The sequence below is a fragment of the Muntiacus reevesi genome, chromosome 1 (genome assembly GCF_963930625.1).
Source record: "Muntiacus reevesi chromosome 1, mMunRee1.1, whole genome shotgun sequence".
Lineage (NCBI taxonomy): Eukaryota > Metazoa > Chordata > Mammalia > Artiodactyla > Cervidae > Muntiacus > Muntiacus reevesi.
Genome location: NC_089249.1, coordinates 170,341,532 through 170,358,778, shown reverse-complemented (window position 1 = coordinate 170,358,778; position 17,247 = coordinate 170,341,532). Strand labels below are relative to the sequence as shown.

The window sequence follows — 17,247 nt, the reverse complement described above, 5'->3', positions numbered from 1 at the left end:
GCATTTTAAAAAGCAGAGACATTACTTTGCCAACAAAGAAAGATTCGTCTAGTCAAAGCTATGGTTTTTCCAGTAGCCATATATGGATGTGAGAGTTGGACCATAAAGAAAGCTGAGCACTGAAGAATTGATGCTTTTGAAATGTGGTGTTGAAGAAGACTCTTTCGAGTGCCTTGGACAGCAAGGAGATCAAACCAGTCAATCTTAAGGAATTCAGTCCTGAATATTCTTTGGAAGGACTGATGCTAAAGCTGAAGCTCCAATACATTCCCCGCCTGATGCAAAGAACTGACTCATTTGAAAAGACCCTGATGCTGGGAAAGATTGAAGGCAGGAGAAGGAGATGACAGAGGATGAGATGGTTGGATGGCATTGATTCAATGGACATGAGTTTGAGCAAGCTCCAGAATTTGGTGATGGATAGGGTAGCCTGGTGTGCTGCAGTCCATGGGGTCACAAAGAGTCGGACATGACTGAACGACTGAACTAAACTGAAGCTTCAAGTTTTGGTGTCACAGAATGAACCCAACAAAGCTGCTGCTACTGATGGTACAGTATTTGGAAAAGTGAGCTGAACCCTCAGTCTTTACGATGTTTTGCTTCATGACCTAGGAAAAGGTGAAGAGGTTATTGTGACCAAAGGTGATTCTTGCAAGGAAAAGGTGGCAATATTCAAATTGAGCAACATATTTAAAGACTCACTGAGCATTTAGAGTGTTAGTATTAGTGACCAGGAAAAAGGAAAACAAAGTGAACATCTGGCATAACTTCAGATGGAGTAACTCTGCTGAAGATTGCTGGAAGAAGTGACGTAGAAGAGGATGGAAATAGTCCCCGATGCTCTGAATGCTGCAAGAGCTGCTGTTGACAAAGGCATCACCTGGGTGCTTTGCTTCAGTGCGTTCCAGGCTTGGATTCACTGCGCCAGCTAAATAAAGGGCAAAAAACTGGCATCGAAATCATTAAAACATCCCTCAAAACTCTGGCAGTGACCACTGCTAAGAACACAGGTGCTGAAGGATAATGGATAGTTGAGAAATTTTTGCAGGGTCCCTCCAAAGCTGGGTGATTTCTTAAATACGGTGGGAAAAGGAATCATCAACCCAACTTAGATTGTAAGCAGTGCTCTGTTGGGAGCTGCCGGTTCAGTTTCTTGGTTAACACAGCAAAACTCACCATGCTGCTGGAACTCCTAAAGTAGAGAAGGACTCTGGCATAGTAGAAGGGGGACAGCATCAGGGGTGGCCCATGGTTTACAGGTGGCAGTGTAAGAGGGGGCGTGTTCTAATTCCTAGGAGAGTGCTTTGCTATTTTTAAAACATTTTTATTTTAGATTGGAGTATAATTAACAATGTTATGTTAGTTTCAGGCGTACAGCAAAGTGACTGTTACGCACATACGTGTATCTAACCCTAACCCTATTTTGTGGCACAGGGAACTCTGCTCAATACTCTCTAATAAGATAAATGGGAAAAGAACTTGAAAAAGAATAGATTCATACTTTGCTATTAATAACGGGCTGTGCAGCCGTCTTCATGAGTGACTTCCCAGAAGTCAGCTGGAGGAGATGACCGGAAGACAGATGTTTAAGGGAATCACTATGGCCATGGGTTATTGCTTTTAGCCGCCTCTGTGATGCTGTCGTGTCTCCCCGGAACATCCTTTCTCCTCTTCTTTTCTTGGCTCCATCTCGCTCAGAGGTTACCTTCTCTCTGTCTCTGTGTCTCAGAGAGAAGTCAGTGGCCATCTCCAGGCTCCACTTGGACCTCCGCTGAAACCCTCATTACATGGCCCCTCAGGTCTGGTTCTAGCAAATCTGCCTCATGGGCTCCTATGTTTGCATCCTGGGGCAGACACAGAGCCAGGCACATAGAAGGTTTCCAAAAACAGTGTGATGACTGAGCGGATGAATGACCCACTGTTAACAGAATCTGTGCTTTGAATTCATTTCTGGAAAAAGGAAGGGGTGACACTTGAAGCCTGGCAAGGCGAGGGGGTGTCGCATGTGTGTTCACACCCACTTTTCAGTTTAGGCTCACTATTGATTGAACTCAGGAGCTTGGCTTTGTGGGTACTCAGCCTCTGGGATCCTGAGATTCATGCTGAGGACCCCAGAGGCCTAAACCTGGAAATGAAGCCACTAAGGGTCTGGCAGCAGTTCAGAGCGCCAACAAGAATAGAGCAAATAAGTTGGAACTTTGGATCACAGGGTGCCTGAGGCACTGGCCTGGGACTGTGGATCAGACACAAGCAAAAACTCAATGTGTCCCTGTGAAAATCAGAAGCTTCAGCCTGTTACCATAAAAAGCCTCCAGCATCTCAGTAAATGCCAATCGTTCTCAAATGAAAATGTTTCTTGGGCAGACAGTTGAGACTCAGCACAGGACTTCTAGAGAGCAGAAAATCTTCCAGTCTCACAGTCACTAGGGTGGACTTGAGAGAGGCGGTGAGAGGAACAGTGGGGCAGGCTAGGATCTGGCTGCAGGGAGGTACAGTCACTTGAGGATTATCGTCAGGTCAGTGCAGCAGCGAGGGGGACACGTGTGAAAAGGAGTCAGCGCTGCCAGCTCACTCTCATTGCACGAGGGTTTCCCACATAACAGGGGTCAAGGTGATGGATAGGGTAGGAAACTTCATGTTCCCATTTCAAGAGCGCCTGCCAAGCGTCAGATATTTTACCAGGAGCTCCTTTCACTGCTAGTCACCTTGCAGGGTTAAAATGACTGTTCCCTCTTCAAGTGAGGAAAGCAAAAGTGAAGGGGGTTGCCTTCCCTCCAGAGTAGCCGCTCACCCCTTGTGATCAGCAGCCACTGGGGGCATTTAAGAAAGGTTCTTCTCACTGTCATTCCTTTAGGCTTAAAAAAAAAAAAAAACACCAAAAACAAAACAACCAAGGAAACAATGAGAAGGACTGGAAATATTCCTCACCTGGAGACAGAGGGTTTGATGACACAATCTCAGTGCTCTTCCAGAACAGGAAGGAATTTTATAGAACCTCAACTCCTGGGCTTGCCAAATACTTTAGGTAGAGGAACTTATTTCAACTTGCTTAGGTACATGCCTCTACAAATAGATCAAAGAGGGACTGCTCTAGTTGAAGTTGGGGTGGAAATTCCACCCACTCAGTCCTTTGCAAAACAGCTGCTGGGAGAACCCCATGGTCTCCAAGGAACCCACTTTGAAAGTACATTCTTTTGACCCACTTCTCTCCTGTTACATGCATGGGAGGACTCATGCCTTAAGATGGGATCGGTGACCTCAGCCTCTACTTTGCCTGGAAGCTTTTATATCCTTTTCTCTAGCCAAGACCCTTCTTCTCTGAGCTACAGATTGACAGAAGAGACAACTGTCTATCAGATAGTCTCCCAAACCCTGGCATCCCACACTATCCCAGAATCAATGCATCCCAAGCAAACTCCGTCCCCCATCTGCCTCTGCCAGGGACCATCTTGGTTAATATTGTCACTTATTTTACTCACTTACTCACGCTAAAAACCTAAGATTCATCTCTGACTCATTCATCTTCTTTCCCCCATTCCCTCTCACTCCCAAACCTGACATGTACTGAGTCCAGGGTGGTTGATCACAGAAGGATCTCTTCTGGTCTGTCTCCCCTTCTCCATCTCCTACTGCTTCTGCCTAAACTCTGGATCTTCACTGTCATCTTTAAAAAAAATTTTTTTTTGGCCATGCCATGAGGCATTGCAGGATCTTAGTTCTCCATTCAGGGTTTGAACTTGTTCCCCCTGCATTGGGAGTGCAGTCTTCACCACTGGACCACCAGGTAAATCCTTGTCAAGTTCTCATCCTCCAAAAACTCGTACCTGCCTCCCATTATTTTCATTCTAGAGCAAAGATTTTTCGAAAATGAAAATGTGATCATCTCTCCACTCTTGCTAAAACTTTTGATCAACCTCTCACCACTATGGGGGGCTTCCCCCTATAGAAAGAATCCGCCTGCCAATGCAGGAGATGCAAGAGAAGTGGGTTTGATCCCTGGGCCTGGAAGATCCCCTAGAGCAGGATATGGCAACCCGCTGCAGTACTCTTGCCTGGAGAATCTCATGGACAGAGGAGCCTGGCAGCCTAGAGTCCATGGGGTCATAAAGAGTTGGACACGCTCACAAGCTGAGCACGCTCACAAGCACCACTCTGGGATGAAGCCCAGCGTTACTGCAGCTTTTCATGACGTGATGTGACTGCCTACCTCACTTTCCAGCCTCATAACTCTAGCTGCCCATCACAGCTCGTGACTGCAGACTTCGCTCTAGGTCAGCAAATGTTTTCTGTAAAATGCCTCATCTCAGTTGCAAACTACCCGACTCCGGCAGCACTCAAGCAGTCATAGAAAATTTGTCTATTAATGAGTGTAACTGAGTTCCAATAACCTTTCATTTATGGACGCTAAAATTTGAATTTCTTATAATTTTCATGTGTTATGAAATGTTCTTCTTCCAATTTTTTTCTTCAACTATTTAAAAATGTGGGAACTCCCCTGGTGGTCCAGTGGTTAAGACTCTGTGCTTCCAATACAGGATGTGTGGGTTTGATCGCTGGGTGAGGGAACTAAGATCCTGTGTGCCATGTGATATGGCCAGATTTTAAAAAATTATTAAAATAGAAAGAAGTGTAAAACCCACTTTTACCTTGAAGACCACATGAAAACAAGCAGAGAGCTGAGTCTGGCCTGCAGGCTGTGGTTTGCTGGCTGACCTATGCTATAGACACACACAGATATTTGTGGTTCCGTAGACTTAGCACTTTCATGTTCTTGCTTGAGCTCTACCTGGAAGGCTTCTTCCCATTGTCTGTCTGGCCTCTTTTTGAGACTCACACTGAAGTCTGGCTTTCCTTAAGTGTTTCCAACAACATGAATTGCTCCTTTATCCACTCCCAGAACCTTTCATCAGGCCTCAATTATAGCTCTTCTCATACGGCACAGAAGCTATAGACTCACGTCTATTCCTCTCTTTAACCTGCTCTCTTTGAGAGCAGAGACTGGTCCAGTCACGTTGATATTTCTGTGATGTCACGTGGTAGGGTCACAATAGTGTCACAAGGGACACATTTCTTAAAAACGAAATCTAGCTGCCCACCTTCCCACAGTCAGCTCCAGGCAGCACAAGCCTAGAACTCAGATCCTCTGCACCATGCAGTTTTGGTTAGCATTGCGTGTGGCTGTGAACAGCCCTAAATTCTGATGGGACTGAGATAAGAAAGGAATGTGCTGTGTTGTAGGTGAGTTACATTTATTTATTTTAATTTTCTTGTTTGTTTCTCTGGGACAAAACCTCCACAGATACAGGAGTTGGGAATTACTGGCTCTCAAGTGCCCTACATCCCTTGAGAGTCTAAGGCCATAAAGCCGAGCACGGGTGAGGCTGGTCCCGTGCGGATGACTCCCTAGGCCTATTCTTCTCCTCCCTGTCCCGTGCCCCGGAGCCAGACCTCTGTGGACAGCTAGAGAGCCAGGAAGCCTGCCAGTCCAGCTGGCCCGCCGCCTAGGGCACCGAGCGCAGCAGGGCAGGCCCTCTGTTCCCTTGCTCCTGCTTTCCTGTTGGGCTGGCAGATGGGAAGCACAGCAGATGTGATGGAGGGAAGGGCAAGATCTGGTTATTGATTCCTGGGCTCCCCTCCTGCACTGGTTACAGATTCCCAGCACCCCCTCCTGCCCTAGAGGTCGGCAGTGGTCAGCCTCAGTTCTGCCAGGAAGCCCCTCTTCAATGGCTCCAGCTCCTGCTCCCCCTTCCCTGGCCCTTCCCCTAGTGTGGTAAAGGCCTCTCGGCTGTTTATTTCCTGGGGACCTCATCATTGCTCTGGGTTCCTTTAATCTCACCCTCCTCTTTGTAGTTGGACCCTTCACTAAAACTTCAGTTATAGCCACACAGGAAGTATGCTCCTGTCTCCTCCTAGACCCCTGACTGAAACCTACCTCTGCTCTTCTTTGGGACTGAATTTACAAGCAGCAAAACTTAGAATGTTCTTTACTGGTTCCAAAGTTTTCATTCCTTTAGAGCAGTGGTTCTCAACTGGGGATTTTGTGTTCAGGGGATATTTGGCAAAGTCTGGAGACTATGGTTGTCATGATTGTGTGTGTGTGTGTGTGTGTGTGCGCGCGCACGCACACACGTGTGTGCACACACACATGTGTGGGTGCTGCTGGCATCTAGCATCTTGTCGGTAGAGGTCAGGGATGCTGCTAAGCTGCCCGCAGTGCCCGAGGCAGCCCCCTACCAGAGAGAATGATGCAGGCTACAATGTCAACGGTGCGAAGGCTGAGAAACCCGCTTTATAAAGTTGTCAGTTAAGTCTCCAAATGATTGCTGTAGACCCTTGCACTAGGTACTTGCAGTCTGGAAAACACTAGAGAAAGTTCCCGGGGGAGAATCATATATTAACACAAGTGGCACCCACCACTGTCTATTAGCATGCCAGATCCAGATGAACTTGGCTGGCATTCAAACCTGGGCTCCAACATTCTATGGCTGAGACCTAGAGCCACCATGGAACCCTCTCTGCAACTCTCAGTCCTCATATGTAAGATGGGGCTAGAAGTAGTACCTGCTTCACACAGCTGCTGTTAGAACTGAATGAACTAATATTTATTAGATGCCAAGTTCTTGAAACACGGGTACACGTGCACACCAACGTGCAAATCCTGTTCTGGGCTATGCTGTGGGAGGATAAGAGAGGACAGAGAGAGGATAAAAAAGAGTCTACTTTGGAGAAGTTCATAACTAACACCATTTTTCAGATTGTGGGTTTTTCCTTGCTACAGACTTGTGAAATTGATTTAAAAGCTGCAACTAACAAAAATTGGAAAAGAAATTTTCAGGCTGCATCATACTTACTAAGGGTAAATAGCACTTGGTGACATTTTCCTTTTAGGCCTACAGATATATATGTGTGTCCAGGTTGTAATGGAAAAAATGTATTTTTTTTTTATGGTAGGATGAGATTAACAAAACAAAGTTTAAAAGCTAACAGTCAAATAAGAAAACTGAGGCAACCATAGCCCTACAGGTGAAGGCCTTGTGATTTTGCAGAAAAACTCACATAGGCCTGTGAATGAATTTGAGCTTCATCACTGACATGCTGAAAAAGCAGACATCACTTTGCCGACAAAGATCTGTATAGTCAAAGCTATGGTTTTTTCAATAGTCATGTACGGATGAGAGAGTTGGACCATCATGAAGGCTGAGTGCCAAAGAACTGATGCTTTTGAACTGTGGTGCTGGAGAAGACTCTTGAGAGTCCCTTGAACAGCAAGGAGATCAAACCAGTCAGTCCCAAAGGAAGTCAACCCTGAATATTCATTGGAAGGACTGATGCTGAAGCTGAAGCTCCAATACTTTGGCCACCTGATGCAAAGAGCCGACTCATTGCAGAAGGCCCTGAAAAAATGCTGGGAAAGACTGAGGGCAGAAAGAGAAGGGGACGACAGAGGATGAGATGGTTGGGTGGCATCATTGACTCAATGGACATGAGTTTGAGCATGCTCAGGGAGATGGAGAAGGACAGGGAAGCCTGGCGTGCTGCAGTCCACCAGGTCACAAAGAGTCAGACACGACTGAGCGACTGAACAACAACAGGTGATAGGCTGTGTGATCTGGGTGTGTTTGGCGAGGTTCACAGTCTCTCTGAGTCTCAGCTTCCTTCTGAGATATGGGAATTAAAACACGTTTATCGCTGTGCTGAGGGGAGGATTAAAACTCATATGGTGCCTGGTGCAGGGCCTGATGCATAGTAGGCGTGCAATGGACATGTGCTCCCGACCTTCTCAAGACTGCCTGGTCTGGGTTCTTGTTGCCTGTTGTCTGGCAGCAAACTCTAATCTATGACCACGACAAATAGGCCCTCAGAAACTTGACTTACATAAGAAACACCTGGAACCTCTTCAATCGGATGAAACAATGTTCATTTCTGCTTTTCTGTTTTGGAAAACATGACAGGAAGAGCCAAAGAGGTGCTTCACTCCCTCTAAGGCCCAACCTCAGGTGCAGGGGAAAAAAAAAGTCTCGAAGAAAGTTCTTGGAGCCAGGGTTTGTGAAGCTCATCAAAGTTGGTTTCCTGTTTGTTTTTTAAAAATAATTTCAAGGGAGTCCTGCTACCCAAGGCTAAGGGTGAGGCTGTGCATAAAAGATTCAGATTCTAGAGGTCATGTTTCTGCTCCCATTGCTGCTTTTATCCCAGTTCCCAGCCTGAAGGCCTGGCCCTGGGGGCCCCCGCTCTGCTGGTGCCACGTCTGCGGCGGGCAGGGTGCTCAGTGTTCAGGCCGAAGCCTCAGAGCCTCCGAGGTGGGGCATGGAAAGACAGGCTGCCCTGCTCCTCCCCGGGAGTCGGTGCTCCCTCCTAACGGTGGTGCGGCCTTGATCACTGCGCCCTCTTTGTCAGGCCTGTATCCTATGCTCGCTGGTTGATACACGTGCACTCACTCCCAATACAGTCTACTCTTTATTCCCCAGGGCCTCATACAGGGCCTTCTGCTTAATAGGCGGGCAATACAAATTCACATCGAATCAATCAGAACCAACTTCAGTTTGTAATTGGTGATTGTTGTTTAATCAGTAAGTTTTGTCTGACTCTCTTGCCACCCCTTGGACTGTAGCCCACCAGGCTCCTCTGTCCATGGGATTTCCCGGGCAAGAATACTGGAGTGGGTTGCCATTTCACCCTTCAAGGGATCCTCCCTACCCAGGGATAGAACCTGCATCTCCTACATTGGCAGGCGGATTCTTTACCACTGAGCTACCAGTGTGTGCATGCAAGCTAAGCCACTTGGGTAGTATCCGACTCTTGGTGACCCTATGGACTGTAGCCTGCTAGGTTTCTCTGTCCATGAGATTATCCAGGCAAGAATACTGGAGTGGGTTGCTATGCCCTCCTTCAGGGGATCTTCCCAACCCAGGGATAGAACTCGAGTCTGGGAAGCCCATAACTGGTGATAGCAATGGGTTACTGAGCAAGTTTGAAACCAGTCCTCACTGTTGGTCTCCATGGATAAATTCTGTGTACTTTGGACAAACTCAAGGTTGAAAAGGAAGGTTGTCATCTATACCTACCATTCACCGGACTTTGGGATCTCCTCCAGGCGTGAAGGACTCCCCACCTTAGGATTAATCCACTCCTTTCTATGGGCAACTCTCCTCTCGGAGTTAGGAAATTCATCATGGATGGAGCAGAAATCTGCTTACCTGCAGTTTCCACCTGCCATTTTTGGTCTGATCTCTTGCCCCTAGACAGCTCTTCCCAGATTTGAGCATCTAAGCTGGAGAGCTCCCTAAAGTTTCGTCTGTCGTTTGTCAAACATTTGTGTTCTACATGAAATGAATGGGAGGTGAGATACGGGCAGCTCTCCTACTTTACCCTGGGGTAGGCTAAACTCTGCCAGTAGGAGAGTGGGCTCTGGATTCGAGGGGCAGGGGTTCAGATAGCCTTGGGAAACTAGTTTAATTTCTCTGAGCCTCAGCTCCCTTGTCCATCACATGGAGATGGTGACAGTATTTGCTTCACAGGGTAATGACGAAGATTAAGTGAGACGATGCTGGTGAAGTGCCAACCCCAGCGCCTGGCTCTCAGGAGGCCCCTGGGATAAACTATTAAGATTCTGCTGGTCTGAAGAGGGGCAGCTCAGGGCACACTTTTCTACACAATTCGAGAAGTGTTCTCCCTTGGACAACAGACCACAACGACAGATGCAGAGATGCTGAAATGCAGACCTCTGGGTCTGCAAGTAACAGCAGGATAACAGAGAGGCAAGTACACCCAGTCTGGGGACATCTCTGCCGCCGGCCCTGCCTACCTTGGTACTGGGCGCTGAAGCCGCGCTGGCGGTGGTTGCCATCCGACGTGAAGTGCAGTCGCAGCCAGTTCTTGCTGCTGATGACGGGGGCTGGGAGGCTGGCTCCGGTGAACCTGTAGGGACAGGAAGTGTGGAGGAGGGAGATGAGGGACCACAACTGGTGGAGACTGGGCACCCGGGAGTCTCTCCACCGCCCACGTGTGCTGGGGCCTCTGCCCCGGCAGAAGGGAGGCCAACGGTGCCCTAGTCGCCTTCCAGTAAGCAGCCTGGGATCTGGGTGGCTTGAGCTGGCTCCTCCAGGGGCTCTTTCCACTGCTGAGAGGCTAAGCACGTGTGCTTCGTTGCTTAGTCATGTCTGACTCTTTGGAACCCCATGGACTGTACCCCACCAGGCCCCTCTGTCCATGGGATTTCCCAGGCAAGAATACTGGAGTGGGTAAGCATTCCCTTCTCCAGGGGATCTTCCCAAGCCAGGGATCAAATCCCGTCTCCTGCATTGAAGGAGGATTCTTTACCACCTGAGCCACCAGGGAGATGCTGAGAGGAGAGGGCAGGCTTTAGGCTGGGAGCAGAGGACTATTTCTCCCAGTGAGGTCTGGCCACCCGGAGAGAGACCCAGCCTTCCCTGCAGAGGCCCACCACGCGCCACCCTCCCCTCCCAGCAGATGTCCGCACACCCACCTCCTGCAGAGCTCCACATGCCCCACGAAGATCCAGCCCCCGGACAGAGGGGCAGCCCCAGCTCTCCAGCAGAGGTTCAGCCCCTGCCCCCTCCATCTCCCCCGCACTCAGGGGCGGAGGTTCAGCCACCCCAAGCAAGCCCCTCGGGACCTCAGAGAAGCCAGGAGAAGGGGCTTGGGCAGCCGCTTTGTGCAGCGCGCCCTTTCCAGGTGTGAGAGCCCATTTTGGGGTCGCTCACTAGGCCCTGCGTCTCCTCTGCCTCCTGCCCCATCCCTGCTGCCTCCATAAGAGGCCTCCCCCCTGCCCCTCGCCACCCCTCCTGCTTCCAGGCTGCCTCTCCTCCCTCAACTTAGCCTCCTCCGAGTTCTAACCAGTCGGCTCAGTGGGTCGACGCCAGCATATGCCCCCCTGCCACCGGTCACTGCCCTAGCCTTCTGCCCAGCTGCATCCTGAACCAGCTTTCACATCAATCAGATCTTTCCTCCACACTCAGGCTAAGCCCTCAGTGCCCCTCCTCTCTCTGCTCATTCTATTCCCCCCCGCCGGACCCTGGGAGCACCCCCTTCTCTCCTGGACCCCACAGCCTCCAGCAGCCGAGAACCAGTGTCTTCCTGCCCCTCCTCCCTGTTTCTGAATCAGGGACCAAACCTCCTGACACATCCCCTTCGGTACCATCCCTCCTACCCTACCCGAACACCCTGATCACACCTAAGCATCCCAAGCTTTCTCCTTTCCCATGTCTTTGCCCTTTTGTTATTATTATTACTATGCATTTGGCTGTGTTGAGTCTCAGCTGCAGCATGCAGGATCTCCATTGAGTCATGTGGGAACTGTCCTGTGGCATGTGTGGGTTTAGAGTTGCCCCGTGGCATGTGGGATCTTGGTCCCCCGACCAGGGAGGAACCCACGTCTGCTGCATTGGGAGGTGGATTCTTAACCACTGGACCAGCAGGGAAGTCCCATGCCTTTGCCTTTTCTGCCTGGAACATACCCACGAGTAACCCTCTCCCCTGCACCAGCCATGTCACCCGAGATGACTTTGGGAAACCCGCAAATACCACGTCCCTATCCAGGAAGGTCTTTCCTACTTTCCTGGGCTCTGAAACCACACAGATTGGGGTTCATATCCAGGCTTCACCACTTCCAATCAGTGTGACCAATTACTCCATCTTTCTGAAAATGGAATGATAACACCAGCCTGAAGAGTCCATGGGAATAAGTGAGGGGACTTCTGGGTACAGGATCTAGCCCAGTATCTGGCATGTATTAACTCAATAAATATAATTCCCTTTCCCCTCCTCTGTGATGCCACGGTAAGTTACTCAGGCTGTAATTCATTTATCCAGGTGTGTGTCTCCCTAGGATGATGCCTCCAAGAGGGCAGTGCAGACAGGTGGGGGGGGGGGGAACCTGGGGCTCTGGAGGGATCGGCTGTGTTATCTTATGAAAATTACTTACATTCTCTGTGACTTTATCTGTAAAATGAGGATAATAATCCCTCCCTGAAAGGGTTGCAAGGATGGAATGAGATAATACACAAAAAAGACTCTAGCACCATCTCTAGCAAATAGAAAGCTCTTGGTAAGTGGCAGCTGCTTTTTTATTCTCCATCATCTTTATTCTTCATCTTTGTACTGAGCACCTAACACAATGCTTGATACAAGCAGCTGTGTCAGGATCCCAGCAGGAAATAGGTGGCTCAGTCATCTGAGAATAATTCTGGGTGAATGAATGGTCTCTTCACCATCAAGGATGGGGCAGAATTCTGAGGCCGGTAACAAGGGTATGGCTACCCCTCACAGACCTGGAAAGAAATGGTGAGCCCTGAAGCTGAGAAAGGACCCAGATCTTTGGTCAGCAGGGACTACAGTCAGTTTGCACAGATTCCCACCAGGAGGGAGCAAGGAATGAAAACCTGGAGCTCACTCTCCTGCCTCCCCTCCTCCCATCTACTGCTGACGCTTCTGTTGATCTAGCCCAATTGGAAGCCAGAGGGCAAGGAAGAATACTGGTGTAGTCTGACAAATAAGTCTTCCTAAGCATGGAACAGGGTAGAAAAGGGAGGGGAGACGATCTGGAGGGGTGAAAGGGAGACAGCTCCAGCATAGTGGGTCTCCATAAATGCGTATCAGAGAAAGGAACTAACCAAGGAGCCTCTCACCCTGAAAAACTGAGTTTTTACTATAATGAAAATGCTGACACACACCAAACTCCAGGAATATCACCCATACTGCTATCGTAAGAGCTATAGCAGAAACCAATTACTGTATTTTACCAGATCCCATTTAAAACAGTTTATTACAGGCATAGTCATTTAAGTTTTCTAAGGAGTCACAAACAGTATTGTGGGTTTTTCCTTCCTCAGGCCAAATTCAGTTCTATCTCAATGACAAAGCTTGGAGGCTATTTACATAAGGAAGTAGAAATAGGGAGAATTTAACTGAATAATTCAGAACCAAAGGCTGTTTATTGCAAAATGGAATGAGGGGAGAGTGCTGGGGTCCCTAGAGCAGGATGAGAGCAATGATCTGGGTTGTAACTGGAATTCAGGAAGTCAGATTTTCCAGCCCTGGGATCAACTTTAAGCCCCAACTCTACAGACAGGAGAAGCCTGAAGAGACATCACCCCCTCCCATTTCTCCCACACCTTCACCTGCTCCCAGGAATCTTATAACTGTTCATTCCCAAGGCTTCAACTCGGGGCCCTGTGCATCTTTACTCTGTTCTGCTCCTGCCTCCTAGGACATACATGCACATTTGAGAGTTTTCTTGGTATCTATCAGAGAATTAGGGACTTAAATGCTGGAATTATCACATTAAACTTTGCCATTGAGATGGTGTCATGTCTTACTCAAAACTCTAATAAAAAAGAATTATTAACACCTACAACATGAAAGATGCTCAAAACTCTATCATTATGCTGAATGATAGAGTATATACTGTATGATTCTGTTTATATGAAACTCTGGAAAAGACGAATCAACAGTGAGAGAAAGCACATCAGTGGGTGCCTGAGGTGCGGGTGAGAGGTACAGGAAGAACTGCCTGGGAAGGAATACAGGGAACATTCTGGGGTGCTGGAAATGGTCATACATATAAGATGGTCTTGTCTTATATAATAAGATGGTGGATATATAGCATGCACAAATTTGTCAAAGTCCCCAGAACTGTACATTTAAGATGGGTCATTTTTTAATTGCCTCCTGAGAAGTCTGTCTGCACAAGAAGTAGCAGTTAGAAGCAGACATGGAACAACGGATTGGTTCCAAATTGGGAAAGGAGTACGTCAAGACTGTATATTGTCACCCTGTTTATTTAACTTATATGCAGAGTACATCATGAGAAATGCCAGGCTGGCGGATGAAGCACAAGCTGGAATCAAGATTGCTGGGAGAAATATCAATAACTTCAGATATGCATATGACACCACCCTCATGGCAGAAAGTGAAGTGGAACTAAAGAGTCTCTTGATGAAGGTGAAAGTGGAGAGTGAAAAAGCTGACTTAAAATTCAACATTCAGAAAATGAAGATCATGGCATCTGGTCCCATCACTTCATGGCAAATAGATAGGGAAACAATGGAAACAGTGTCAGACTTTATTTTCCTGGGCTCCAAAATTACTGCAGATGGTGACTGCAGCCATGAAATTAAAAGACGCTTGCTCCTTGGAAGAAAAGCTATGACTAACCTAGACAGCATATTGAAAAGTAGAGATGTTACCACGCTGAGAAAGGTTCATATAGTCAAAGCTATGGTTTTTCCAGTAGTCATGTATGGATGTGAGAGTTGGACCATAAAGAAGGCTGAGTGTCAAAGAATTCACGTTTTTGAACTGTGGTGTTGGAGAAGACTCTTGAGAGTTCCTTGGACTGCAAGGAGATCCAACCAGTCAATCCTAAAGGAAATCAACCCTGAATAGTCATTGAAAGGACTGATGCTGAAGATGAAACTCCAATATTTGACCACCTAATGCAAACAAACAGCCAACTCATTAGAAAAGACCCTGATGCTGGGAAAGGCTGAAGGCAGGAGAAGGGGATGACAGGGGATGAGATGGTTGGATGGCATCATTGACTCAATGGACATGAGTTTGGGAAAGCTCCAGGCGATGGTGCTGGACAGGGGTAGCTTGGTGTGCTGCAGTCCATGGGGTCATAAAGAGTCAGACATGACTGAGTGAATGGACAATGATTTTAACATAAATTATGCATTTTTTGTTGTTCTTCGATAGCCAACTTGTGTTCAACTCGTCACAACCCAATGGGTTGCAGCACGTCAGGCTTCCCTATGCATGTATTAAATCATATAAAAGACGTGGGTTCTTTCCCTGGGTCAGGAAGATCTCCTGGAGAAAGAAATAGCTACCCACTCACGTATTCTTGCCTGAAGAATTCCAAGGACAGAGGATCCTTGTGGGCTACAGTCCATGGGGTCACAAAGAGTTGGACACGATTAAGTGACTCACAATTTCGCTTTCAGAGTTAATTAAAATCAAATTATCAATGACTCTAATTCTTAGAGCCAAAGACTTCACCAGAGTCTACAAGTCTTGAAAAAGTCAGTGTGTCTTCACCTCTCCTTTCCTTGTTCCTTATTCCTTATAAAAGCCAGTGTGTCCCCTCTTTTCCTTATTGTTTATGCTCCAGCCACAAGGGTCTCCAGGCTGTTCAAAACTGGCCACACCCACCCCTGCCTCAGGGCCTTTGCACGTTTCTCTGGCTGCTAACTGGCTCTTCTCCCAGACTACCATCTGGCTCACTCTCTCACTTCCTCAAAGTCTAGTATCAAATGTCACCTTCCCAGCAAAGTCTTCTTGGCCTGCCTTCCTTCTCTGAGTACGTCACACAGACAGATGTAGACACACAGACAGACGTAGACACACACACACACACACACACACACACCACTGTGCAGTCAAACAGAAGACCTTATATGAACTGCTTTTTTTGTGCCTCTCTGCCATTCTACAGGCGGCACAGTGGTAAAGAATCCACCTGCCAATGCAGGAGATGTGGGCTTGATCCCTGGGTCAGGAAGATCCTCTGGAGAAGGAAATGGTAACCCACTCCAGTATTCTTGCCTGGAAAATTTGGGACAGAGGAGCCTGATGGGCTATAGTCCATGGGGTTGCAAAGAGTTGGACACGACAGTGTACACGCACGTACGCAAGCCTTTGTACCTGCTGCTGTCTATGCCCTTTCCCGCTGCACAGAGATGTTAAGAAACTTGCACAAGTTCACACAGCTAGTAAGTAGCAGAAGTGGGATTCAAACTCACCTCAGATAGAGCCTCTGTACTCAGGCAAGGCAGGGGAACTGTCAAAGCTGAATTCCATTCTGTTCCTTTACTTTCCCTCCCTCCTCCCCCCAGGATCCTCTTTAATTTTGCTCCCTGTTAGAATCATAATTAAAGGAGAGAAACACAAAGAGATACCACCCCCCCTTCAAATCTTTCTGTCCACATTAACTTCACTATGGGGGGCTTGGGGAATTCCAAGTTCACCCAGTAAATTGCTACCATAGTACAACATAAAATGTATTTAAGCAATTATGCTCAATTTTTTTTTCTTTTTGGTAAATTGACTTCTGTTAAATGGGGCTTCATTAATGGAATCTGGCTTGGGGAGAATTAAAAAAAAAAAAAATCACTCCCTCTAATGCATGTAGTTGATTATGGGAAAAGTGGCTTTGAGCTCCTCAGCAGAAAGCTCCAAGTTGTGCTTCTGGTAATAGAGCTCAGAGCAAACTGCATGGAAAGCATCTCTTCCTAAGAAACTTCTCATACAGTCCACAGGTGGGGTGCTGAGAGACACGCCCCACAAGATGACAACAGTAATCTACAAGGAACTGCTGCCTAATTTTAAACTGAGAGGGAGGAAGATGAGGAGGTTTAAGTCTCAGCATCCCTGAACACGGACAGCTTCAGGAGAACATCCATTCATTCATTTACTCGCCAAGCACATACTGTGTACAAGGCGCCGTGCTTGCCGGAGGGTACCACTTCCACCACGGTTCCCTAGATACGGAAGTTCCTGCAAAGCCTATTATCTACAAGGTTTGGCTCCACCATCTCCTTCTCTGGGCAGCCTCTGCTCCTCAGTCAGGAGTCTCTGGCTTCTGTGCTCCCAGCACACCTTCTGTGGGCTTTATCTCTTAACCAAGCTACGTGCACAGCCTGGATCTGATTCATGCTTGAAGAATCTTTTCAGGCCACGCAAAAACCACCCTTCTACTGCTGAGGCTGAGCAGGGAGAATGTGATATATTGCATGTGCTCGCCACCCCACTCCCAAGCCCTCTACCCTTCCCACCTGCTGTCTGCTCCCCTCCCTGGGGGATGCAGAGAACATCACGACCCAACCAGGGAGACCCTTGCGGAAATGTCCCGGTGGCGGCAGCAAAGAGCACCAAGACCCTGGTTGGAGGCTGCTTCCCACTCCCCGCCTGAGCTCCCTCTCACCTTGAAGCGAGCCTTTATTGACTCAGCCCTGACATCCAGTCTCATCACAAATGAGTTCCATATCTTTTTTTCTTTAGCCAAAAGCCCAGGACTCTTGCTGTATTGAGAAAAAACCTTTCCCTAAGACAAATCCATGATGTTACTTCTTTTCCAGGAACTGGGTGAATGCCTGGGGTGAGTACAAGTCCCTTTGGCTGCTGGAGTCCCCCAGCCTCTAGACTTAGCTTTGGAAAGAGGCCCCTTGGCTCCCCCAGGCTCTGGATCCCAGCAGGGCCTGTCCCACCCTGGGTGCCCAGGCAGTTCAG

At 48.0% G+C, this 17,247-nt stretch overlaps 1 protein-coding gene across 1 annotated transcript in view; it reads right to left on the bottom strand.

The window, feature by feature from the left end:
- Positions 1-17,247, bottom strand: part of CSMD2 (CUB and Sushi multiple domains 2) — a 677,437-nt gene that overhangs the window by 332,354 nt on the left and 327,836 nt on the right. The window contains exon 6 of the mRNA XM_065930495.1: positions 9,803-9,915. Within this exon, the coding sequence (XP_065786567.1) occupies positions 9,803-9,915 (113 nt within the window). The remainder of the gene's footprint in view (positions 1-9,802; positions 9,916-17,247) is intronic.